The sequence below is a fragment of the Dermacentor silvarum genome, chromosome 3, assembly GCF_013339745.2.
Source record: "Dermacentor silvarum isolate Dsil-2018 chromosome 3, BIME_Dsil_1.4, whole genome shotgun sequence".
Lineage (NCBI taxonomy): Eukaryota > Metazoa > Arthropoda > Arachnida > Ixodida > Ixodidae > Dermacentor > Dermacentor silvarum.
In genome coordinates, this window is record NC_051156.1 from 227,694,201 (window position 1) to 227,719,481 (window position 25,281).

The 25,281-nt window shown below is 47.9% G+C and overlaps 1 protein-coding gene and 1 pseudogene across 4 annotated transcripts in view; one reads left to right on the plus strand and one right to left on the minus strand.

Annotated features, from left to right (window-relative positions):
* The window catches only part of LOC119446835 (uncharacterized), a 33,218-nt gene extending 25,720 nt beyond the window's left edge, over positions 1-7,498 (minus strand). For all 4 annotated transcript variants that reach the window (XR_007466180.1, XR_007466179.1, XR_007466178.1 and 1 more), the window contains exons 1-2: positions 7,239-7,498; positions 4,813-4,962 (exon numbers count right to left, since the gene is read on the minus strand). Coding sequence is in view for 1 of the 4 variants with exons in the window: in XM_037711398.2 (XP_037567326.1) it covers positions 4,813-4,916 (104 nt within the window). In the remaining 3 variants the exon portion in view is untranslated. The remainder of the gene's footprint in view (positions 1-4,812; positions 4,963-7,238) is intronic.
* A 4,902-nt stretch (positions 7,499-12,400) lies between these two features.
* On the plus strand, positions 12,401-15,093 carry LOC119445250 (uncharacterized; annotated as a pseudogene).
* Positions 15,094-25,281: the final 10,188 nt, after the last annotated feature.

Sequence of the window (25,281 nt, forward strand, 5' to 3'; positions counted from 1 at the left end):
GGTACGATGACACACAAAAAATTTGTTTTGTCCTTGTGGTAGTACGATGACATATTAAAGATATAATATCGCATTCAAATTGCCACACTGTAAATCATGCCTGTGTCATCTGTTACCTGAAAATGCAGCCATTTTGTTCTGACAAACTCATTGAAAGGTGTTAGAAATCTCTGAGAGAGAGAGAGAGAAAGATAAATAAAGGGCAGGGAGGTTAACTAGGACTAAGCCTGGTTAGCTACCCTGCTCTGAGGGAAGGGGAGGAAGTCCAGTGTTGATGTTGGCAACATAGTGAAAGTTGGCAGCGCTGTATCACAGTAGTTTGCTCCGTCTCGTTGCCTTCAGAAATCGCAGCAGCGCTTTCGTAGCATTTTGCACACGCGCCTTGAATCCCCTGTGTGTCTGCTTTTTTTCCCGTAACCTTACCCCCAGCTCTGGAAGTATCTTTTCGGACGTTTCGGACTGGAGTGCGCTTACTTACACCATTGGTCACCTGTGCTTTGGCATCAACAAAAGATGACCAAGGAACGTGCCTCAAATGCTCAGCTCCTGTGACAATGTCAGATGCTCAACGCTTGCTTTGGGTGTGTCCTGGAGTGCGGGTGATGAGACCAAAAAATTTAACTCTTTTGTTACCGCTAGAAATGTGCTCATTTTCGCTGATTTTATGTTTTAACAGTTCATTTCAAGACGTAGTAGTCGCAACGATACCGCAATACATAAAATTATAGTCTCATTACTGGTGTTACGCATAGCAGTAATAATTGCTTAGACAATTTTTTAGAATTCTTATGTGAAACTTCAAAAAAGTACCTCAAGGAACACGAATGACAGTAATATTTGCTAGTTTTAGTAAAGTACTGAGAGTAAAAAAATCTGAAATATACAAAATTTGCACCTGGTTCCTAGTTTCCAACTTTTGCAAATCAGGTCACGCAAAAAAAGAAAAATGATTATGAAGATTTGCTGGCATCAATACTGGCCATAGTGATACCCGTGCTATGCGGGAAAGCAGCAGCTTCGAAAATGTGAAAACTGGTAAGTTCTAATTGTACAGGGACCATTTGTTTTTACCAAGTGCAGAAGACACCTGGTTCATTATTTACTGAATTCTTTAGGCACATGAAGCAATGGTTGTCAGGTCAGAGAGCATGCCTCCTCATGCTTGATTATTTTGTTTTCTGCGTAAGCAAGCTGGCATAGTGTGCGTGGAACTGTCATTGGGGCCTGCTTGGCTCAGTTCCTGTACAGTGCTGTACCGTAATGTGGAGTGTTGCACAATCATCATCAGCCATAGGCGTAGACTGACTACGGGGTGGCTCCGGGGCTCAAGCCCCCTTCAGAGTTTTCCGGGGGGGGAGGGACTGCCTCCCTCCCCGACAATGCCGAAGCCCCCCGCCCCCCCGCTCCTAAAATGTCATTACCAGAGTCCTGTTACCCAAATCAGTTATGGTTTCTTTTGAGTTGCCTCTACATTTTCCCTTCAAATGTTAATGTGGCTAAAAGCTAATTGCATCATTGTTGACACGGACATGCACAGCCTTTATTCATACTTTCGCTTTATTTCTGAAAATCTTGACAATAGGAAAACAAGCGCATTAGAAGCACCAACGGCGGCTACCTCATCCGTATTTTTTCACCCCCCCCCCCTTCAACATGTTATTTTAATTTCCAGTGTGAACACCATGCACACATTATATTTCAATGTGTACACAGGACAAAGTTTATTATATTTTTGAAGTGAAATAGGTAGCCAGCTAACAATTATTTCTAATGATATCGATAACCTTTGTCTAGAGAATGAATATGTTGTTGTATGTTCAACTCACTACAAATTGCTTTGCGCGCTTTTTTGACACTGAAAAAGACCCACAGACTTCATTGACCCCTTCGGCAGAGTCTTTATCAATGGTGTGTGAAATGCACGTGAATGATATGTGTCTCAGCATTGCTTCTCTTTCCAGTAGGTACTTCTAGCGACTCATGAAAAAAAAAAAAAAACTTATAATAATTCACATTATTTATTGGGGATGGAAACATCGCAACATGCATGCAGAGGTCATAAATATATATAATTAACTTAGTAACCAAAGGGAGTCGAATATTAGTCGAACACAATTATCAAGATAATGCACACTCATGAGCAACTACCGCTGTTTTAGAGGTCGTTAAAACAGCCTATACATTAGATCGGAAAATCGCCAACCCAAAAGAAGCCTTCTGTCTCTTCACTGCTGCTGTCATTTAAAAATTGTGTTGTCAAGTTCACCAAAGCGCAAATGTTGTGTCTTCTTACTGAAGCGTGCTAGGAGCACTGGAGGCTAGTTTTGACGATACCTCCAGTCAAAGTATTATTTTTCCAGAATCCCCAATCGACAATAACTGTCAAATCCGACAAATAGTTACAGTTCAGTCGTCATTGCAGACGGTGCTAGATATTGCTAGTAAAAGAAGAAATGGTGACAAACACATAAAAAAAACTGTCTATCTAATTGATCAATTTCTATAGGCGCAGTAACAAAATAGTTAAGAAAGCCTTCCATGCTCTGGGAGTATTGCAATGTCACCACTCCTTCCGAGACCACCAGAATGCATTATACAAAAGCTGAAGACCACAGAAAAAGCTGCACTTGGTCAAGTAAATTGCATTGGGAGTGTCAAGGAAGAAATACCTGAAAACTACGACCGTTGAGTGATGGACAACAAGCGTGCAAAGATACTGCGGCAGTTCTTGCACGTTGCAGTGTTGGAAGCCTTTATATAACTTTCTTTTATTCTTTATGCCTTGCGGCAAATCCTCCCAACAAAAAAATAAAATAAAGGTAACATAGAAAGTAAAGAAAAATAAATATGGAGCAGCTCTGCATAGGAATGGCAAGGTTGTGATAGTAAAACAGATAAGGAAGTGGTATGCAATTATGCCTGGGTAATGAGAATTTTAAGTGACCGGTGGCAGATTGCACAATTTTACTTATTGAGCTGAGCTGGACATTACTTGCATGAAAAATCGCCATGCATAATTTACTAGTTAACAAAGTCTCACTGATTAACTTTCTGCCTAATCACTTCAGGGAACATTGCAATTTATAAATTGAAGCAACTGAATTCACGAAGCATAACAAGTTACAAGGAGCTCTGTATCTGACACCAGTTTCATGAGGTGTGTTCCCAAGTTGTGCAACAAAATGCAATGCGGTTCCAGTTAAATTTGATCTGTCCTGCTTCAGCAGGCATATTGTTAAAAAAAATGTAAGTGAAAGAACAACACTGCATTGTGCCATAAGGTTGTTGGTGCTTATTTCAATACTGTCTTAAGAATTGACCGCCTTCAACTCATCAATCACAATGTGTGCCGTACAGTGATCAGCTTAACTTATTTAATCAAATCTTTCTAATTAGCAAAGTACTTTTAATTTCTCTCACAATGTCCATTGCCTTGAGTAATCTACCTCAGGCAGTAGAACTGTGGTCTCTGCCACAGGCAGATAGCATAATTCTTAAGATTTTTAAATTCAGAGTCTAATGAAGTTTTAAAAATCCAGTAGGATTTGAAAAAATACTACTGGTAATTATGTAAAGCACCCCCCCACATTGCGATAGAATTCTGCATGTACAGACGTGATCGTCAAGAGTGCAGCGTCTCACTGTTGCAAAAGCACTACACATCATATTCTCGAAGGACATGCTCTGGGAGTATTGCAATGTCCCCACTCCTTCCGAGACAACCAGAATGCATTATACACAAGCTGAAGACCACAGAAAAAGCTGCACTTGGTCAACTAAATTGCATTGGAAGTGTCAAGGAAAGAATAAGGGCTAACTGCAAAAGAACGGTTGGTGTCAGCTTATCAGGGCGTCAATACAAGACAGCAGGAGCGAGAAGCAATTGACGACGAGATGTCCTGTTTGTTTTAGATGACACCTATTCACCGCTTCCATTCAAATTATTTTGCCAACCTTCAGGGCAGATGTTTGACCAATGTGCTGGTATAGAGAAATTAGAGTTAAACAAGAAGCAATGCCAGCAATGAGTCTTTAGTTGCAGAAGGCAATAAGCAAGAAAAGTCTTTTTGTGACAAAAGTTGACTATAACAAAGAAATTTTCAGTTAGTGAACAATTTTTGTTTAGTTTCTGTCCAAGTGGCCACTTGACCACATCTTCATCATGCTGAATAACGACTTTCTAACAATGGCAAGTAATTGCAATTAAGGAGAGGAACGAGTGAAAGAAAATATCAAGCCACACTAGGTTTGTCCTTTACTCTTGTGAAATAGCAAACAGCTTACCCTTACTGCACATTGCAGTCAAGTACGCTAAATAATCATGCAAGACAGTTTTCCCTTCGAATCCCTAAAGCAGTACATACCACTACCGTCTTGTGGAAATAACTCTAAAGATCACATAAGCTTCACTTGTGGGCAAACAAGAAATGCCTCAACTTAGAGCCAACATTTCGACAAGGGGACTTGTGTCTGAGTGCCTGTCTGTGCACCTGTCAAAGTGCCAAAAACCCATATAAGCACTGCTATGCCTCACACCATCTCACCCCTGAAGAAGGAGCCAGACGGCCGTCTGGTTTTAAAATAAATTTTGGTTAGAGTTTTCCTTCTCTTTAATTCAAAATGCTTCTTAAGCATTATGCAGTCAAATGCTTCTTTAGTTGCGGTGGCAGAAAGCAAAATGTACAAAAAAACAAGAAAAGAGGGAGAGAAAACGGAGGCAAAGCTCATCACATGTATGCAAGGGCTGTCAAACTGGTTAGTTTTCAACTTAAGGTATATTATGCACCATTGTGAGTAGCCTAGACATCTTACTTTTGAGGATCGACTGGTTCTCCAACTTCAGAGCCATGGCCAGTTTGACCAGCACCAAGGAAAAGAACGACAAGCAGAGGAGGAAGACCTCGATGCTTTTTCATTCCACAGCCGGGACAAGATGTCGGGTCGCAGTGCGCCTGGCACCACCTGTTCAGTTCAGACAAACCTTGTATCTGTACAACAAACTTTTCAGCTTCTGCGCCATGTTGCCACAATGTAGTCACACATAGCAAATAATAACAGAAACATTGAAGCAACGAGAAAAAAAAAAAAAAAAGAGCAACACAGCACTACATTCCTTGTGCCATTTCAGTACTAAACAACAAGCACCAACTAGCCCAGCAGGCAAACTCTCTTCAACCTATAACAGTTGGAGAAACATATAATTCATTTGATTTGATTTCATCTAGTTATTGTCCTTAACTCTCAGTGGCCAATCAAATAAAGTGGTAACATGGGCATGGCATGGCTCTCGCAGACAAAACAAAGAGAAGGAAGCAGTCTGGCATGTATGGATCCCTTCCTCCTTGCAACAACGACACACAAAACTTCTTAGAGGATATTCTTAAACCAATAATATGCATGCATTTAGCCAAACTTGAAAACTTCATCAATGCTGAATTCCGTACAGTAAGAGAAATGTGTAGCGTAGAAAGAAGGCACCGCAGCAAAAAGAAAAATATATTCCTCCTCTCATTTGGTACAGTGGGATTGAGAATTTTCAATCTACTTAACACCAACTGCATTACTGCAAGTGACTTGCTTGGTCATAAAGGCATCACTACCTCAGAGATCTAGACACTCCATATGATGTGCAGCATTGCCCATATAGGCAGCTGCTTAAGGTGGATGAACCCCCAGAGGTCTCTCAATGCATTTCAGTGCAATCAAAGTAAGTCAACTACGAGTGCACAAGAACACAATTTAGTTGCAGAAGGCAATGAGTGTGGCACTGATAGGGAATTTCTGGGAGACGGAATCTGCAACAACCACCACTTTGAAAAGCGAAAACATTTTCAGCGACTAATGAAAAGATGATAGCAGCATTTCACTGTCTCGATGCATAGGCTTCACTCATATTTCCCAAATAGCAGCAGCACAGAGTACAGACCTAAGTTATTCTTACCTAATCCAAAGCTCCACCAAACTGAGAGAAGCTTGCTGCATGAGAATGTTTAGGCCCATCTAACGTTCCTAGCACATGTGCACTTTCAAGAAGCTCAAAAGGTGTGCGGTGCTCAAGGCTGGACTTGGGCATGCATCTGCTGGTTGTATTCAATAAGTTGAAGGAAGTGGATTTACAAGGCTGCTCAGTTCTGAAAGCAGGTGTTCTGGGCATTCTGACATGGTCTATGAAAGGCACAAAGGATTTTCAAATCCACATATTATGCACATGAACGTAAAACTGGTTCAATTTAAATATATTTAGTTTCAGCATTCGCTGACAATCCCTGTATGTTTCTCAGGGTCATTCAATTGAAAAGCACAATAATGGTTCCCCATTGGTGCACAATATTCAACAACACTTAAGTCAGATGTGTAATAAGCTTTCTTTAGCTAGAAGCTCGCGTCCTACACGTTTTCTCTTTTGTGTACATAATTCTTGGAGAAAAAAAATCGCTTGAATTTGACCCCCCCCCCCCCTCTTTTTTTTTTATTTTTTATTGGTCCCTGATCATTAGACGCCTGGAAAATGATTTCAACGCGAAATTGAGACTCTGCCGAGTGCAAATTCATGACCCCAAAGCTCCAATTTTTACAACTGTTGCTTGGTATCATTGAAGTCCAAAAGAATCCTGCGTAAGCAAAGCATTCTTAGGAAGTTCGCTGCATTTTCGTGACCCTCTCAGTAGCTCTGCCACATGTATGCGACTGCGGGGCTTCGTTGCGAATAGAAATACCACTACGGAAGACTACTGTGTACATAATATTACGAGACAGTGTTCACCGGTATACGCATAAGACCGATTTTCAAACTGAGAACTGATCATCCTGATTTATTTCGAATCAGCTGCATTATTCATGTTTCATGCGGTCGTAGGTTCGAGGTATCTACCGCCGGCGATACAGCCTCAAGCGGCTGTTCCCTTTCTCGAACAGAGCAGGTAAACTGCCGAGGGAGATCTTCGCGTTGACATACACAATAAATGTGCAGAACATAGAATACAAGATTTAGTCGGGCCAATGTTATGAAAGACATATATTCAAGTAAATCACACAAACGACACAACAAAAAACTCCGTTTTCTGGCGTTGGTGAAAAACTAATGTGAATGACATACAAAGTGAGCAAAATTCCGGAGACGGCACTTTATTAATTCAAAACCAATGCGGTACCGAAACAGTTTCATCCTAAAGATATAGGCAGTCGAGATGGCTCGTCGGAAACACACAACTGCTGGCATCAAGAGTCAAATTACTTACCGTCGTTATGGAGAGTAGGCCGTTGCTCAAGTACGTGGAAGGTACGTAACCGTACGTAATTTTTTGGTTGAAAGACGTATCCGAATTGGTCAAAAGCGTTGGCGTGTTACAGGCAGTGCCAGCAACATATGTTTATGCTCCTCTCACCGTCGGCACGCCGTCCGAGATGACGCGGGCGAGTGCCTACGTCAAATGCCACCAACCGGACGAGTGAGCGGACTGTGTCGGTCATACGGATAACCAGGCTGTTCGCGCGGAGAGTCGACAACTGTGAGTGAGAATGGCATTACAAAAAGAGAGGGAGAGAGAAAAAGAAGGAAGGAATGGGTAGGCTGGGGTAGTTGCTAGGAGACGCGGCACGCTTTACTACTGCTGCTTCCTGCTCTTCCATCTGTGATATAACATTTGAAGAGGGAAACGCAATAAGCCGCGCTGCCGCCATTGTGGTTCCGAAAAAAAAAAAAGAATAAAAAAAAAAACTTTTCCCCCCCCCTTTTTTTTCCCAAGCAGCTGTATTACCAAATTTAGCTGCTCGTAATTAAAGCACACAGATCTGGAAGTCGTGTAGCATGGTTCTCTTGGGCCACCAGAAAAGCTTACAATAACGCCGTAATTAATTAACCTACACATATTAAACTTTACAGGGACTTCAGACATGACGTGCCACCCATTTCTACGAAATATGAACTCGGTCACACTATGGACAAACACGTACTGCACGTGTGTCGTATATAACGTACGCCTGAAAGTAGAGGGGGAAAAATAAGTATTTTAAATGCTTCATCTCTTGGCGAACATTTCCTACTCTGACCAGTATCTATCTATCTATCTATCTATCTATCTATCTATCTATCTATCTATCTATCTATCTATCTATCTATCTATCTATCTATCTAGCCGCCTACGTCTTTGTGCTCTCATGGTCATTTCGTTAACTTGATATGTACCAAAGTTGGCATACTATGACAAGAGTATATGACGAACATAAATGATGAATGTCATGACATGCGTGTCATTTAGGCCATGACAATGATTCCGCGAAAAAGATTAACACTCAAAAACCACTGAAATAGGTTCGGACGTGGGTACTAAGGGAAGGAAACACTAAAGGATGCTGGTAGAAGTCATAGTCATGAGCATGACGCAGCAAAAACATTAATGACTCAGTGAAAAAAGATTAACACTCAAAAGTGATATAATCTCGACCGGGTGAGGTGGGTCGTCACCGCAGGAATCAGGAGACGACGATGAAGGCGGGCATCGTGATGATGAAAAATAGAAAAGATTGTATTCACTTCATTGGTACATGGTTTTGACTCTATCCGAGTCTCGAGCGGTTCTGATTAACACGGGGGCCAGGACGGCCTTAAATCCCCTCGTGGTGGCCGATGTTTCTTTCCTTCGGGGAAGTCCTCTCTCCGGTGGTCAAGTTGACGACCTCCTCTCCCTCGGGTCTTCCTTCTTGGTAGCTCGCCGTTTTCGTCTGCTCCGTAGAGGTGAGAAGCTTTCTCGGGGATGAAGGGGATTATCTCGTCACGGGAAAAGCGCTGGGGCTTGCTTCCCACATTGGAGAGATACAGATTCCAGGACGATCATAACCTGCCGATGACTCCTTCGGGGAACTTGTGGAAGTGTCAGACCTCTGTCGGGCGGTCAAGTTGACGACCTCCTCTCCCTCGGGTCCTCCTTCTTGGTAGCTCGCCGTTTTCGTCTGCTCCGTAGAGGTGAGACGCTTCCTCGAGGATGTAAGGCCTCATTCACACAGCCGTCAAACGCTCCGTCACGTCACCGTCACGGCATCCGTTTTCGTCAGGGGAGAGGGTTTCCGAGAGGGTTTCCGTCACCGTGCTGGCGACGGAAACGTAGAGCACCGCTCTGCGTCGCCGTCAACCCGTTTTTGAGGAGAAAACGGCTTGGAAATCCTCTCCCCTGACGAAAACCGGTGCCGTGACGGTGACGGGACGGGGCGTTTGACGGCTGTGTGAACGAGCCTTAAGAGTTTTATCTCGTCACGGGAAAGGCGCTCGGGCTTCTTTCCCACATTTGACAGGTGCAGTTCCAAGCCGATCATAACAAAAGCCACTGAAATGGGTTCTGACGTGGGCTCTAAGTGAAGGAAACACTAAAGGATGATGGTAGAAGTCATAGTCATGACCATGACTGAGCAAAAATGACAATGACTCAGCGAAAAAATATTAACACTCAGAAACCACTGAAATGGGTTCGCACGTGGGTACTAAGTGAAGGAAACACTAAAGGATGGTGGTAGAAGTCATAGTCATTAGCATGACTCAGCAAAAATGACAATGACTCAGCGAAAAAAAGATTAACACTCAAAAATCACTGGAATGGGTTCGGACGTGGTACTAAGTGAAGGAAAAGGCTAAAGGTTGATGGTCGAAGTTGATGGTCGAAGTCGCATGAGTAAGACTTTCGCCTTAAGGTCTATTAGGTTTAGCTAAAGGGACTCCTGAGGACTCATGACATGAGTGTCATGACATGCTTGTCATGTGTAGGTCATGAAAGAGCTGCCTACGTCTTGGTGGTCTCATGGTCGTTTCGTTCACTTGTTAGGCTCCCCGCACACTGCTTCACATAACATTGATTACCACAGGGCTAGGTATCTACCGGCTCTTTAATTATCCGTAATACCAGTGTCACATGGTCACTTTTGATCGCGCGATCAACAATGATCGCTGCTACACGGTCCAACAACGATCCGAATCAAGTTTGGGTATTTATAGTCTGGGTGAGCTCTAACACACTACACTGGGTCCAAAGCACTTATGAAATATGCTGTAAAAACAGTAATTAAAACTTTTTCTTAAATATTTCGTTTTTCATTGTGGATAAGCATAGTAAATAGATGTGTTTTATTTAGTAGTAAGTAGAAACGCTTAGCTGGATTAATACGTTTCGGCCTGTATTCATAAAACTGTTTTGTATAATGGTTTGTATCGCGCGTATCCTCATCTATTAATATGTATGTGATAATAATCAAATGATATCTAACAAGTGCACGAAGCTTCAGGGCATAAATTTTGTAAACGGGAAATCCAGTAATACTCGTTGAATTAAGCATTTCTTTTTTGTCTAAATTGATCATATTTCGCTGGCAAAACACTGCAGGCAGTTGTTAAGCAGCTTCGTGGTACGTGACTACCTAGACAAATTAAAGGATGAACTAAACAGAGAACTACTACCAGCTACTGCACGTGCGGAGGGATGACAAGCTATTAAGTATGATGAGGAAACATGTCAACCGTTTTTTGAGGAAAGGAAAACATACGTCACTTAAGATGCAACACCAATAAAGCAATAAAAAAGCATACAGCGTAATCACCATCAGCAATGCTGAGTCATGTCGGCAAAAAAAAAAAGATATCCAAAAAGAAACGCAATTAACAAATTTTACACCTCGTGCGCTCAGAATTAAAGTACAAGGTTATTGCAAACATTATGCGAATGCACGCGGTTACTTCCTTGTAAGCAAAGCAGCCCGCAATTCTACGCGCAAGCAACCACTAATAGCACAATCTCGCTTTCACCTGCGCTTATGATAACAATTAAAAAACCCTGCTCACCATAAAGTGTTAGCGTTGCACTCAGGAAAACTCCCTCCGGAGTCTTCCTTCATACGGGGCTTCGGGGCTTCATACGGGCCTTCATACGGGCCTTCATACGGGCCTTCATACGGGGCTTTTCCTTCATAAGCGCAAGCCCGTCAGGACTCCGAGTACCGTGAGTTGGAAAAAATGTCACAGTTTCGCCCTAAGGGCGAAGCAATGAATGCGATAGCAACACAGCAATGTCATACGATGTAAGGTGAGCGGCTTTGGTAGCAATATGAATTGTAGTAAACATGAGCTGATTAAGTAAGCAGGTGTGCTGCGGCGTAAGTAGATCGACATGAAGAGAGACTCGATGACCACGAGAAGGCGCGTGTGAAACGGTGGTGTTGATGAGAAGCGCTTCCCGTGGGCAGCGCGCGTGCGAAGGGACACACCTGTAGCGCTGCACTGCCGATCCGGGCAGCATTACATGTGTAGCGTGCGTTGGAAAATGTGGCCCGACTATTACTAACTGAATGAACAAGCGTGGTGTGAGCGCGCACAAACAAACATGAATAGATCACACTGAATGACTGCAGACAACGACTGTCAAAACGCTGGCAGCAAGCAGCGGGCGAAGGTACGTGCGGTCTATTGCTTCAACGGAAACTGAGCGTGCATAAAGGTCAGAGCCGTGTGGAGATAAGAGACGGTGCGGCGAGCGACGAGCGCGGTTGCTGGCAGAGGAAAAGTGCGCCCCCCCCCCCCCCCCCCCCCCCCCCGCTCCCTCCGGCGCTGGCTGCCCGCTTCCTTGCTTGCGCGTGGGAGAGATAAGAGACCGTGCGGTCGAGCGACGAGCGCGGTTGTTCGCACGGTAGAAGTGCCCCCCTCCCCCGCTCCCTCCGGCGCTCGCTTCCCGCTTCGTTGCTTGCGCGTGGGAGATTGAGTGCGTTCGCTCTCCGTGCTAGCGCGCGTCCCCGCACGCTTCCGCTCGGGCATACGGCGCGCGGTGAAGATTTTATCTATACGGAACCTCACGGCGACGACGGCGACGGCGACGACGACGGCAATTATATGGACACTTCAACCGGATTTCTGCAGGGAAATCCGGTTGAAGTGTCCATATAATTGCTATCGCAATAAAAGCAAGGCGACGACGTGGCTACAATCAATCGGAACGTTTCCCCGGCGGGAGTTTATGGGCAACCCGTTTGACGCCACGTGTGTGGTGTGTGATCGACTGTGGTTTGCCGGGGACTTGACCACCATCGGCGGCGTGCGCGATCAACATCAGCGTGAACAGCTTCGCTGGATATCCTTTTTCACAGAGTGGAAGGGCACTAATGTTGAATTCCAATGGCGGAGCCGGAGCAGCCAACGGACTCCGCGAGCGAGCACTCGACTCTGGCGCAGAGCAACGCCTCCAAATCCGCGAGTGGAACACAACCTGCGCCGCCGGAGCAAGGCGGAAACGGAAGTTCTATCCTTCGGGCGCTGAGTTACCCAGGATACCTTGCGTGTTGCCATTCCCTTCCGCTGTTTGCTCACAGCACCAACCGCACCGGTCACTTGTCTATACCGCGCCGTTCACCTGCTGCTTAAAAGTGCGGAATGGTTATCTCGCCAAGTGCGCAGCAGATTTTGTCTGCTATGGTAAGCACACAGTATGCGGACAAACATGGTAGGCGTCTAGCCGACTACTTTGGGCCTCATCGCGGGAATGCGGAACATCCTATCAAATTCCCGCTCGTAAGTGGCAGTTTCAGCGTCGCTGTTACTCTCCGAGAAATCGCTCGTGTCGGAACTTGAGCTTTCCGACTCGGAGCTGTCGCTGTAGAGTAGCAGAAGCAATGCCGCATGCTTTGCCGAACTATCCGAGTCGCGAGTCGCGACAGGTGGCGCCCCCAGCAGACAAACGTTGTAAAGGAAATGCGTCACGCAGAGTTCCGGTCCACTCCGCCTATTTTGGCGGAGCATCTTTTCCTGCTCCACGGAGTGACTCCCGCTCTGAATCCACTCCGACTCTCTCATTGGAACACTTTACTCCCGCCCTCACTCTGTCATTGGAACAAACTTGCTCCGAAACGAGCAGAAAAACTTGCTCTCACTCCGCCATTGGAATCCAACATAAGGTTTATTGCGATATATTTATATGGACACTCCAAGCGCATATCTGCCGTCGCCGTGAGGTTCCGTATGAAGTTCAACGGCGATAAAATCGTCGCCGCGCGCCGTACGCTGTGTTTGCGAGTGAAAAGTGAAAGGGTGAGCCGGCAATCGCGGTTCAATGTAGCGCAGGCAACGGAGGAAGGCAGGCAGGCCGAAAGCTCGCGCTCTTCTTTCGCGCGCGAGGCACGGCAGCGAGGCAACGGAAAGAGGGAGAGAGGGGGGGTGCGTTCTGCTCCGTCGGCTGTAGAGTTACTATATAGTCGGCTTCTGCTCACTGCGCGGCCGCGAGGGCGCCGTATCCTGAAAGCGATCTGCGCGATGTGGGCGAAGTGCGCGCCCGCGCGGGACTCATCTTCAAAGCGATCTGCGATGGGGACAAAGTGCATGCGCCGACTGCCGGTAGCTTCGTATGCGCTGTGCTTTAGACGTTTAGTTCGCGTTGAAGCGAGACGAGAGACAGCGCGAAGGCGGCCTCCTGCGGCGCTATAACGTAAAACTATTCTAAACTGTTTCTATTCCATTAGTGCAAGCAGCCCTGCACGATTGGTAGAACATTCTCGGGCCACATCCACTTCGCCTGTGTGTCACGTGATATCACGAAAGCCGCGAAAACTACCCATCGATATCATGTTTACACTCTGATTATGCATGACTAGACCGAACAAAAGAAAAATAATTATTTCCGATTCCACGCATTTGACCCACCGCTATTGGTCAATTTTTTTTTCGGGCTACGCGCCTGTGATCACGCGATGTCGCAAATCCGTGAAAACTCACATCAAAGTGAGTTTCAGCATGCATTAAAGAGGCATTAATATGTCGAACAAAATGGCATTTTTCCGGAATAGACGAAGACTGCCCCGTTCCGAAAGGAATAGAAGATGGCTGCCCGCCGATCGTTCTGGCCATGGAGTATTTTCTTCCTCCATTGTTCTGGCACTGGCTGCTTGGAGCTGCCGGGGAGAATGGGTCTTAGTGCTCGAGGGGCTCTAAGTGCGCGCCGAAGGACGCGCCACTGGTGGCGGTCTTGCTAAGTGCACTCGGGAAAGAAGGCAGCCATCCTGCGCAATTTTCTGCGTCGTTTCTCTCGTGCTTCACTGTTTGATTCACGGTTTCGAAGCGAAATAAGATCCACCCGTCGCATGTGTGTGGTGGCCAATGCTTCAAGGCATGTCCAATAACAATTTTTGCGTGGTGGGGTTGCTTAAATACCTACAAAAACTTGCCGGCGACACGGTTCTAATCACGGTTCTACCTCACCCATGTTTCCCAGTGGGCATCAGTCAACCATCTCTCCATCAGTGAAACTAAGAGTGTCGTTCTCCGTTTTCACAACAGCAAGAGAGCTACCTCGCCAGTTTATACGCTTGAGGGCTCTGTCCCGCGTAATGTTTCCTCAGCTGCAATTCTAGGAGTCACGTTCACCCCAACTCTTGATTTTTCACTGCACGTCTCAAACACAGTGGCCAAAGCGCGTCGCAAACTCGGTTTCGTGGTACGCACGTCGAAACCCTGCGGCCCGGATGCTTTCCGTGCACCTTATACTGCTCTTGTGCTGCCACGACTGGAGTACTGCTCTTCTGTGTGGAACCCCTTTCAGGTTCACCTATAACCAATATGCTGGAGAGCGTCCAGCACCGTGCCACCCGGGCACTGTTCACCCGCCTCGGCTGCAGCCGCGAAGTACTTCCACGGTATGAGGCACGACTGCAACGCCTTGGATGGCAGACGCTCCAGCACCGGCGCACTGTCGCCCGGATAGGCCTTCTCTGCCGCTGCCTCGATGGATCCCTTGACGACTCCTATACATAGGCTCAGTCGTCCGCTACAGCAAAAGCGAACGGGTCAGCCCGAACCAATGTATGCGAGGACAGTCCGCCACCAGAATTCACTCATTCCGGCTGCAGTGCGGGACTTTCTTTCTGCCCCACGACATGTGCGAACACCCCTCCTTTCGGACCGTGCGTCATCTAGGGAGCTGTGCAGAACAGTGGCGAGAAGCCTCCGTGACCGGGCTTAGTTCATGAATTAGCGGGTCAATTAATTGCCTTTTGTCTACCATCCTCCACAGTGTTTTCATCCTCCTCCCCCTGGGTGGATGGCTGGCAGGCGCTCCGCGTACGGGTCTGTACCTATCTGCCACGCCTAGCACGCCACCCAGGGCGATCCCCCCCTCTCTCTTTACTCCTCTACCCCCCTCTCTGTTTTCTCTCTCTTTTGTGCAAATAAAGATTATTATTATTATTATTATTATTATTATTATTATTATTATTATTATTATTATTATTATTATTATTATTATTATTTGCCGCGAGGCTTCATGAGCGGCAGCAACGGCAGCCATTGATCGCCGCGTTCGGCGAGAAATTTCTTGTTATCACGCTTTCTTCTGTGATCTCGATGTTTGTTGCACTCGATCATGTTTACTCGGGTAAGGGTGGAAGTTGATCGCTGCCTACCCATGTTTTCGTGCGGTTTGTCCACAGTGCAGCATGCGGGTTAAAGGCATTTCGCTTAAGTTCTGAATGCTGCTTGCCGCTTCTTTACCCTGTTGCTCTATAGCTATGTGTGACTGTACGAGTACTATCGACCAAAAAAGTTTACGGACCAAGGGATCTGACAAAAAGCTGAATATCTCCGCAGCCGCAAAACGCAGCCTGGTATTCCCATTTCCAGCCTCTACTGGTATATGCGAACAACATTGTGATGTACGGTATTACTGGCTACTTTTAAAGGCTACTCGGATATTTAGCGTTTTCTGAGATCCCGTGGTCCGTAAACTTTTTGGTCGATAGTACGTTGTGTTGTGTGTTAAAGCTGCTTGATGCTGGCAAGAACTGATTTTGTTGGTTTTGTACGGCCCGTTGAATCGCCGCACCAGCTGTCATGTTTTTGCGGTTATAGCTGCTATATACGTTATTGCTGTTCGATTTTCGCTGAAAAATTCGCTTCATGTTTGTGAAGTCATTACCTTGATGCTGTCTGAGCAGACTTACCAAGCAGAGTGCCTTTATTGCGGGTGAACTTTGTACTCAATTGTATTATTTCTTATTACCGTTGCGGCGTACGCATTGAAATCGTATACGCCGCAAAGGACTGAACCCGGCCGGCCCTTGTGCCAGCTGCCATCTATATACTTGGCCGCCGCTTCGCCTTTAAATATATCGTGTGGCTTCTTTTTCTTCCGTATCACTCAAAAATAAGAATACTCATAAGTTGGTAGTACTTTAGCTTTGTACGTTTCCAAGCAAGTCACTATACGAAGATTTCAGATTGCGATAACTGCAGCGGGGAAGGGCAGTTCGTCGACGTACACAGCGGAATTCCATCGTTGGTGCGCGCTAAATCGCACTCATCCGGTTATCTACTTTCACTGTGCTACCTTGGTCCCGCCGAAATCGTCTCCATTTCTGCGTGCTCCTTGCGTCTTGTCAGCCAATTAGATAAAAAAAAAATACCAGTCAAGGTAGACAATAGTATTTGCTTTGAAAGAAAACAAAAGCGACCTCCTATTAAAGAGACACTAAATAAAAAGTCAAGCTAAAGTGAGAGAGCAATGCTCTATAGAACGTCTAAGGCGTCAATATAATCGCGAACAGAGCTTTAGTAATCGAGAAATTGAGGTAAACGTAGAACATGACTTGAGACTCACCCCGGGACATTCAGGTACTTACACGATGACGAAGGCACTCCTAAAAAAAAAAGTTGTTACTAGTACTCAACCCCTCGGATTAGAAAGATAATTTCGTTGGATTATAAGACGGAAGAAAATGCTACTTGAGAAAAAACAACTTTTTGGCGTTACCCTTGATAACGACAAGGGTGGTGTAAAGGTTTCGTTTTCGTTCGATTCTGCGCCGCGCGCTTTCGAGTTTCAGTAGTTCCGAGTTGGCGCTCTTTGGCCATATTTGGCCCTTGCGCCAGTAAACAATATGCATCATCATCATCATCAGCAGCAGCAGCAGCAGTTCCGATATCGCGTAGTGCTGCGCTGGTGTTACTGGGTCGCCAAACTCGCACTTGAAATTGCAAGCAGCGCAGAATGCCACGTCCATGTGATGTCGCAGATGCCCGAACGGTCCGCGCGACGGCACGTCCAGACGGTGACCAGCTTCGTCGCCCGACGACGCATTGCTGGAGTCCTCGCTGCTTTCGCGCTCCGAAGAGCCGGTGTCGAGGCCTCCAGGGGCGGATGCAGGTTTTTTCTGAGGGGGGGTCAGCTTATGTCAATGATGATGATGATGATAGTAGCCTTTCTCATTTACCGAAATTCACCGTTTCTGCTCACGATAAACCCGCGTTTTATACGGCTAGAGCAACACCTGTAGCCCGCCGTGGTGGCTCAGTCAGCTCAGGTGTTGCACTGCTGAGCACAAGATCGCGGGATCGAATCCCGGCCGCGGCGGCCGCATTTCGATGGAAGCGAAATCCAAAACCGCCCGTGTGCTTGCGTTGTAGTGCGCATTAAAGAAACCCAGGTGGTCAAAATTAATCCGGAACCTTCCACTACGGCGTGCCTCATAATCAGAGCTGGTTTTGGCACGTAAAACCCCAGAAAGAGGAAGAAGCGCTATAGCGAAGCCAGGTATCGGTTTCTCCGAGCTTATAGGAAAAGGGCGTTACCCAATACAGCCATGTGCTTGGCGGCTGTGCCTGATAATACAGGGTGTTCAAAACTGAGGTTTATGGTTTTCTTAAAATTAGGCACTGGGAGGCACGCGAATACCACCTGTGCAAATAAGTTATGTGGCCAGGGCGGCACAAAGTGAGATGATAATTATCGCTGTCAGCAGCCGAATGAACTAAAATTGAACAATTACTTTTGTCGACTGCAGTAAGTGGGTATGTTTTTATTGAAAACTTAGAGGCAGTCATGTTTCTACACAGTGTCGGTCGGAAGAATTATTCTAGCGTATTCGTGCTCCTAGATATTCGACTCCAAATTTCAATTGTCGTACTGCGCAGAGTTATCGAGTCGACGCGAGAGTGGTTTATGTTTTGCGTTGCTGTGGAAGGGAGGCATTTTGAACATTTTAGGGCGTTGACATCTTGATGGGTGAAGTGTTGTCATGAGATTTGTGCATGACAACACCAAACTTAGAGCGGCAGTATGAAATATTCGTTAGCATAGCTAAAAAGGTTTCTGGTGTTGATGGTGCAGTGGTTGCTTTTGATTTCAATAAAACTTACAATACTTGGAAATCAGCAGTCACTTTATTTGCGTAGTCCAGGCAAGGACCATGCCTGGTCGTCTAGTCACCATTAAGCACGCGCACTGCCCTCCGGCTTCTTCGCTCACGCCGTTATCTCGGCATGGCAGTTGCCGCCATCTTACAGGCTGCGCGGTCGCGTGTTACGACAGCGGTTACGGGTTCTTCGATTTTTTTTTATTGCGATAGCAATTATATGGACACTTCAACCGGATTTCTGCCGTCGCCGTCGCCGTCGGCGTCGCCGTCGCCGTGAGGTTCCGTATAGATAAAATCTTCGCCGCGCGCCGTATGCCCCAGCGGAAGCGTGCGGGGACGCGCGCTATCACGGAGAGCGAACGCACTCAATCTCCCACGCGCAAGCAAGGAAGCGGAAAGCCAGCGCCGGAGGGAGCAGTGGGGGGGGGCACTTCTACGCTGCCAACAACCGCGCTCGTCGCTCGTCCGCACAGTCTCTTATCTCTCCCACGCGCAAGCAAGGAAGCGGTAAGCCAGCGCCGGAGGGAGCGGAGGGGGGGAGGGGGGGGGCGCACTTCTACGCTGCCAACAACCGCGATCGTCGCTCGCTCGCACCGTCTCTTATCTCCACACGGCTCTGACCTTTATGCGCTCTGTTTCCGTTGAAGCGATAGACCGCACGTACGTTCGCCGCTGCGGCGTATCCGCTTGCTGCCAGAGTTTTGACGGTCGTTGTCTGCAGTCATTCAGTGTGAGCTATTCATGTTTGTTTGTGCGCGCTCACACCACGCTTGTTCATTCAGTTAGTAATAGTCGGGCCACATTTTCCAACGCACGCTACACATGTAATGCTGCCCGGATCGGCAGTGCAGCGCTACAGATGTGTCCCTTCGCACGCGCTGCCCACGGGAAGCGCTTCTCATCAACACCACCGTTTCACACGCCTTCTCGTGGTCATCGAGTCTCTCGTCATGTCGGTCTACTTACGCCGCAGCACACCTCCTTACTTAATCAGCTCATGTTTACTACAATTCATATTGCTACCAAAGCCGCTCACCTTACTTCTTATGACATTGCTGTGTTGCTATCGCATTCATTGCTTCGCCCTTAGGGCGAAACTGTGACATTTTTTATTTCGCCAGCCGTGAGGGGAAGGGGGACAGTTATTACCTTTGCCAATGCCTCCACCGCGTTGTCAGACTAAATGCCGCACCCAACAGCCGTGTCACATCAGGGAGGAGCTTTGCGCCGATCCTCACTCTCTTGCATGCTTAATCACGCGAACCACAATTAAAATTTGGAGTTGGATATCTCGGAGCATAGACATGCTAGAAGAATTCTTCCAAGTAAACTGTGTAGAAACACGACTGCCTCTAACTTTTGAATACAAACATACACACTTACTGCAGTCAATAAAAAAAGGTAATTATTCCCGGCCACGGCGGCCGCATTTCGATGGGGGCGAAATGCGAAAACACCCGTGTACTTAGATTTAGGTGCACGTTAAAGAATCCCAGGTGGTCGAAATTTCCGGAGTCCCCCACTACGGCGTGCCTCATAATCAGAACTGGTTTTGGCACGTAAAACCCCATAATTTAATTTTTTAAAAAGGTAATTATTTAATTTTAGTTCATTCAGCTGCTGACAGCGATAATTATCATCTCACTTTGTGTCCCCGTAGCCACATAACTTATTTGCGCAGGTGGTCCTCACGTGCCTCCCAGTGCCTAATTTTAAGAAAACCATAAAGCTTAATTTTGAACACCCTGTATACCTAGTGATATAATCTCGACCAGGTGAGGTGGGTCGTCACCGCAGGTATCAGGAGACGACGATGAAGGCGGGCATCGTGAGGATGAAAAATAGAAAAGATTGTATTCACTTCATTGGTACATGGTTTTGACTCTATCCGAGTCTCGAGCGGTTCTGATTAACACGGGGGCCAGGACGGCCTTAAATCCCCTCGTGGTGGCCGATGTTTCCTTCGGGGAAGTCCTCTCTCCGGTGGTCAAGTTGACGACCTCCTCTCCCTCGGGTCCTCCTTCTTTGTAGCTCGCCGTTTTCGTCTGCTCCGTAGAGGTGAGACGCTCTCTCGGGGATGAAGGGGATTATCTCGTCACGGGAAAAGCGCTGGGGCTTGCTTCCCACATTGGAGAGATACAGATTCCAGGAAGATCATAACCTGCCGATGACTCCTTCGGGGAACTTGTGGAAGTGTCAGACCTCTGTCGGGCGGTCAAGTTGACGACCTCCTCTCCCTCGGGTCCTCCTTCTTGGTAGCTCGCCGTCTTCGTCTGCTCCGTAGAGGTCAGACGCTCTCTCGGGGATGAAAGAGGATTATCTCGTCACGGGAAAGGCGCTCGAGCTTGATTCCCACATTTGACAGGTGCAGTTCCAAGCCGATCATAACACTAGCCTGTATTTTTTCCTAAAATAAAATTTGGGATGATCTGTCGCAGGTTCGTTATAAATGCGTAAGCACGGGTCCGTCTTTGGAGTTCTGTTGGGACACCTTGATTTCTTTAAGAAGATTCTTTCTGTTCGGCTTAGACACCTTCGTTTGCGTTGGAGGACTAACTCCCGTATTCTCAAACAGCCCTCGACTCGAAGCTCCACCTTGTTGAGCACAGCGCCGCCTTTCGAGTGATAAAGACGCGACAATTCTCAAGAATTCCCCTGAATGATCATGAAGCTCAGTGACTACTTCTGTGGAGGGATGGCGGTGCTATCTTCTGTCTTGAGTCGAGGTGTTGTTTCGACTAGAGGAACGTTCTTGAATACGGTCTTAACGCTCGGCACCTACGCGGCAACCTCTACGCTGGTTGTTTACGATATGCGAATCGCCGCGTATGAAGACTCACGACGCCACCTACAAGAAGAACGATGTGGCGTAGTAGCCGAGAGCGCGAGCCAGCGTCTTCATGTTTTCTTTCCCACGCGACGTCAGCCTTTTACACAAGGCGCGCATCTGCTCCCGTTTCTCTAACCACGCGACGCCATCCCTGGCCCGCGCGCTGGCGTTGGCCGCTGACATCACGCTCCCCCACTTCGCAGCCGCTGCTCGAGGCTTCGCCCCGTTCCGCGAGAACGGCCACTCAGATAAATGGATCCGGCGGCTTTGAGCCTCCTATGCTTAATGTACGACAATAAAACTGCGAAGCTACAATGAAAAACTTGTAGCGTACGCACCGTACTGTGCTCGTACTGGATATTGTCAACGTGTAACTGTGATCACACCGAGTGCTACAGTAAAAAAAAGTTGCCTATGCGTAGTTCTTAGTTTAGCTGTTAGTTGTTATTATTTATATATGAACACTTCAGCGAGATGTCTCTTTCATTAAGCAGGTTGGTCGCGGAACCGATGGCAGCCAATGAGGCAACCGATGACACCCCAATGGGGAACTGGGTTGATCAGGCGCGAAGGCGCTTGCGCGGACATCGGCGTGCTTGGCAAAAGGGACGTCCCATCTTTCATTCGACGCCACCGACGAGACGAGTAAGGCACGGCCGGCGCTAGGAGGTCCAAGGTGTTCATGAGAAAAAATAACTACGGCAACTTCGCGACACCACACCCCTACGGAATACAACTAAGCTTGTGAGCGAGCTAGCTTTACTTCTACATGGCTGATACCACTGGTACTCGCGAAAAATAATTGTGAAGAATGCTGGTGGCCATATTTTTTACGACAGGGCCATCCCCCTGTCAGCGAGGGGTCGATGCAGAAATCTGAGGGGGGGGGGGGGGGGTCAGGGCATCCGGACATCCCCCCTGGATCCGCGCCTGGAGGCCGCCGTCGTATACTACCACGGCCGCTCGATGAAAATGCACAGGTGCAGCCTGCCGCGTCGCGCCGCCGTCAATGGACGAGAGCGTGGAAATGGAGTTTACAGTTGTCGCTACGTTTCGCGAGGAGGGCGCTAGTTGTCAGGGAGAGCCCACGCGAGGCACTGGCGGGAAGGAGCGAGCATTCAAAAGTGCGGGCAGCTCTGTGGTTGCTTTAGGGGCGAAGCACCTTAGGGCCGAGCCTTGTCCCTTGTCGTCCGTCCGTAGCTCTGGTTTGCATGGAGACCGCTAGGGGCGCTGCGGTGCACAAGGGCTATATAAGCGCATATATACTGTACACATGTACAGTATATATATATATATATATATTGTTACGAAGCACTTGGGGAAGTCAGCGTTCGCGACTAGCACGATAAAGTAGCGAGAGGTAGCACAGCCGATCGAGCACGACACAAGGCTTATCTCTCTCGTCGTTCTCTCTCACAGACACATCCCCACTGCTCCTTATTTCACAGTACAGTTATCCCCCCGCGAAAAAAGAAGCCATCCCGGCGACCTAGGGGTAGGACAAGACAGGCGGATCATAGTACGGCTTGAGACGCTGGACATGCACAATGTCGCGTCCTCGACGGCGATGATCCAAAGATAGCTCGAGCGGCTCCACGATATAGTTGACTGGAGACGTTTGCTCGATCACGCGGTAGGGGCCCTGGTACTTCAACGCGAGTTTCGGTGACAGTCCAGGGGTAGGGGCTGGAACCCAAAGCCACACTAGCGAGCCAGGAGCATAGGATGCAGGAGCATGTGAAGTTTCTCGATGGTGCTTCTGGCGTTGCTGGTCTTCTGACGTAAATATACGGCATAGCTTGCGACACTCTTCAGCGTGTGCAGCAGCTTCAGACAAGGTAGTGGTTTCTGTGTTGTCAGGCCGGTACGGAAGGATAGTGTCCATTGTGGAAAAAGGTTGGCGTCCGTACAGGAGAAAGAAGGGCGAAAATCCCGCGGTCGTCTGCGTGGTGGTATTATAAGAGTAAGTCAGAAATGGTAGAACATGGTCCCATTTGGTTTGGTCGGATGCAACGTACATGGCCAGCATGTCGCCAAGAGTTCGATTAAAGCGCTCGGTCATGCCATTGGTCTGCGGATGGTATGCAGTAGTGGTGCGATGAATAATGCGGCATTTTTGAGGAGAGCCTCGATGACGTCGGAGAGGAAGACGCGGCCTCTGTCACTGAGTAATTCCCTGGGAGCTCCATGGCGAAGGATGATGTGGCGCAGGAGAAACAAGGCGACGTCACGTGCAGAAGCGCTGGACAAAGGGGAAGTTTCCGCATAGCGCGTAAGATGGTCGATGGCCACGATTACCCAGCGGTTGCCGTCTGATGTGGTTGGCAAAGGTCCATAAATGTCGATGCCTACTCGATCAAAAGCACGTGCTGGGCAAGGCAAAGGCTGCAACGGAGCGGTTGAACGACGAGGGGGATCTTTGCGGCGTTGGCAAACGAGACAGGAGCGGACATAATGACGGATGAATCGGTACATCCCTCGCCAGTAGTAACGAAGGCGTAGACGCGCGTATGTCTTTAGTACACCGGCATGTGCGCACTGGGGATCGTCGTGGAACGCTGCACAAATATCCGAACGTAGATGTCGAGGGATGACAAGCAACCATTTGCGGCCGTCCGGGAGGTAGTTACGACGGTATAAGAGCCCGTCGCGAATGGAGAAGTGATGGGCTTGGCGACGTAAGGCGCGATTGGTAGCGGTTCTCGATGCGGTGGACAACAAACTGAGCATTGACACAATCCAAGGGTCTTTCTTCTGCTCCAGAAGGATATCCGTGGCAGCAAGGGAAGACTCGGACAATGGGGCCTTCGGGGAGGTAACCTCGTCTGTCAGTGGCGAACGAGACAAGGCATCCGCATCCGAGTGTTTTCGGCCAGAACGGTACAGCACTCGAATGTCGTACTCCTGCAGTCGAAGCGCCCATCGAGCAAGACGACCGGATGGTTCTTTTAAGGACGACAGCCAGCACAGCGAATGGTGATCAGTAATCACGTCAAATGGGCGGCCATAGAGATACGGGCGGAATTTGGTTATGGCCCAAATTATAGCCAGGCACTCTTTTTCAGTTACTGAATAGTTCAATTCAGGTTTAGTGAGTGCACGACTGGCGAAGGCGACGACGTACTCATCGAAGCCAACCTTTCTCTGAGCAAGAACGGCACCAAGGCCGACGCCACTGGCATCCGTGTGAATTTCTGTTGGAGCGCTTGGGTCGAAATGGCGCAGGATTGGGGGAGACGTCAAGAGACGACGCAGCTTCGTGAATGCCGCATCGCAATCTGGTGACCAGGTCGACAAGTTGTGGTCACCACCAAGAAGCTGCGTCAAAGGTGCTATTATGGTGGCGAAATTGCGGATGAAACGGCGGAAGTATGACGCTAACCCAATGAAGCTGCGCAGGTCTTTCAAGGTATTTGGTCGCGGAAACTGGGCAACAGCTTGTAGTTTCGCCGGATCAGGGAGTACACCTTCTTTCGACACGACATGTCCGAGGATGACCAGCTGCCGGGCGGCGAAGCGACACTTCTTCAAGTTAAGCTGGAGGCCAGCATCAGCTACGCATGTGAGGACGCGTTCAAGTCGAAGTAAGTGGGAAGGAAAGTCCGGTGAAAAGATAACAATGTCGTCCAGGTAACACAGGCATATCTGCCATTTGAGGCCGCGCAAGATGTTGTCCATCATTCTTTCAAATGTGGCAGGCGCATTACATAGGCCAAATGGCATCACGGTGAATTCAAATAAACCGTCGGGTGTGATGAAGGCCGTTTTTGGGCGGTCTGACTCAGCCACAGGCACTTGCCAATACCCGGATCGCAAGTCTAAAGATGAGAAGAATTCGGCTCCTTGGAGGCAGTCTAGCGCGTCGTCAATGCGAGGTAGTGGATAAACGTCCTTGCGGGTGATCTTATTGAGGCGCCTGTAGTCCACGCAAAAGCGAATTGTGCCATCTTTCTTTTTGACAAGCACAACAGGAGAAGCCCAGGGACCGTGCGAAGGTTGTATGACACCGCGTTGGAGCATGTCTCCAACGTGCTCAGCGATGACGTCACGCTCCGTGGCGGATACACGATACGGCCTCTGGCGTAAAGGCGCATGGTTGCCGGTGTCGATGTGATGGACAACAGTGGAAGTGCGACCTAAGCGAGATGGTTGGAGATCGAATGAAGTGCGAAAGCGGTCAAGGAGATTGGCGATGTGGGCGTGCTGACTTGGAGTGCGGTTGGGATCAATACATCGGGAAAATGTTGGGTCACATGGCGGCGTCGGAGGAGAAACTTGAAGGGCCATAGCGTCAACCTGAGGAG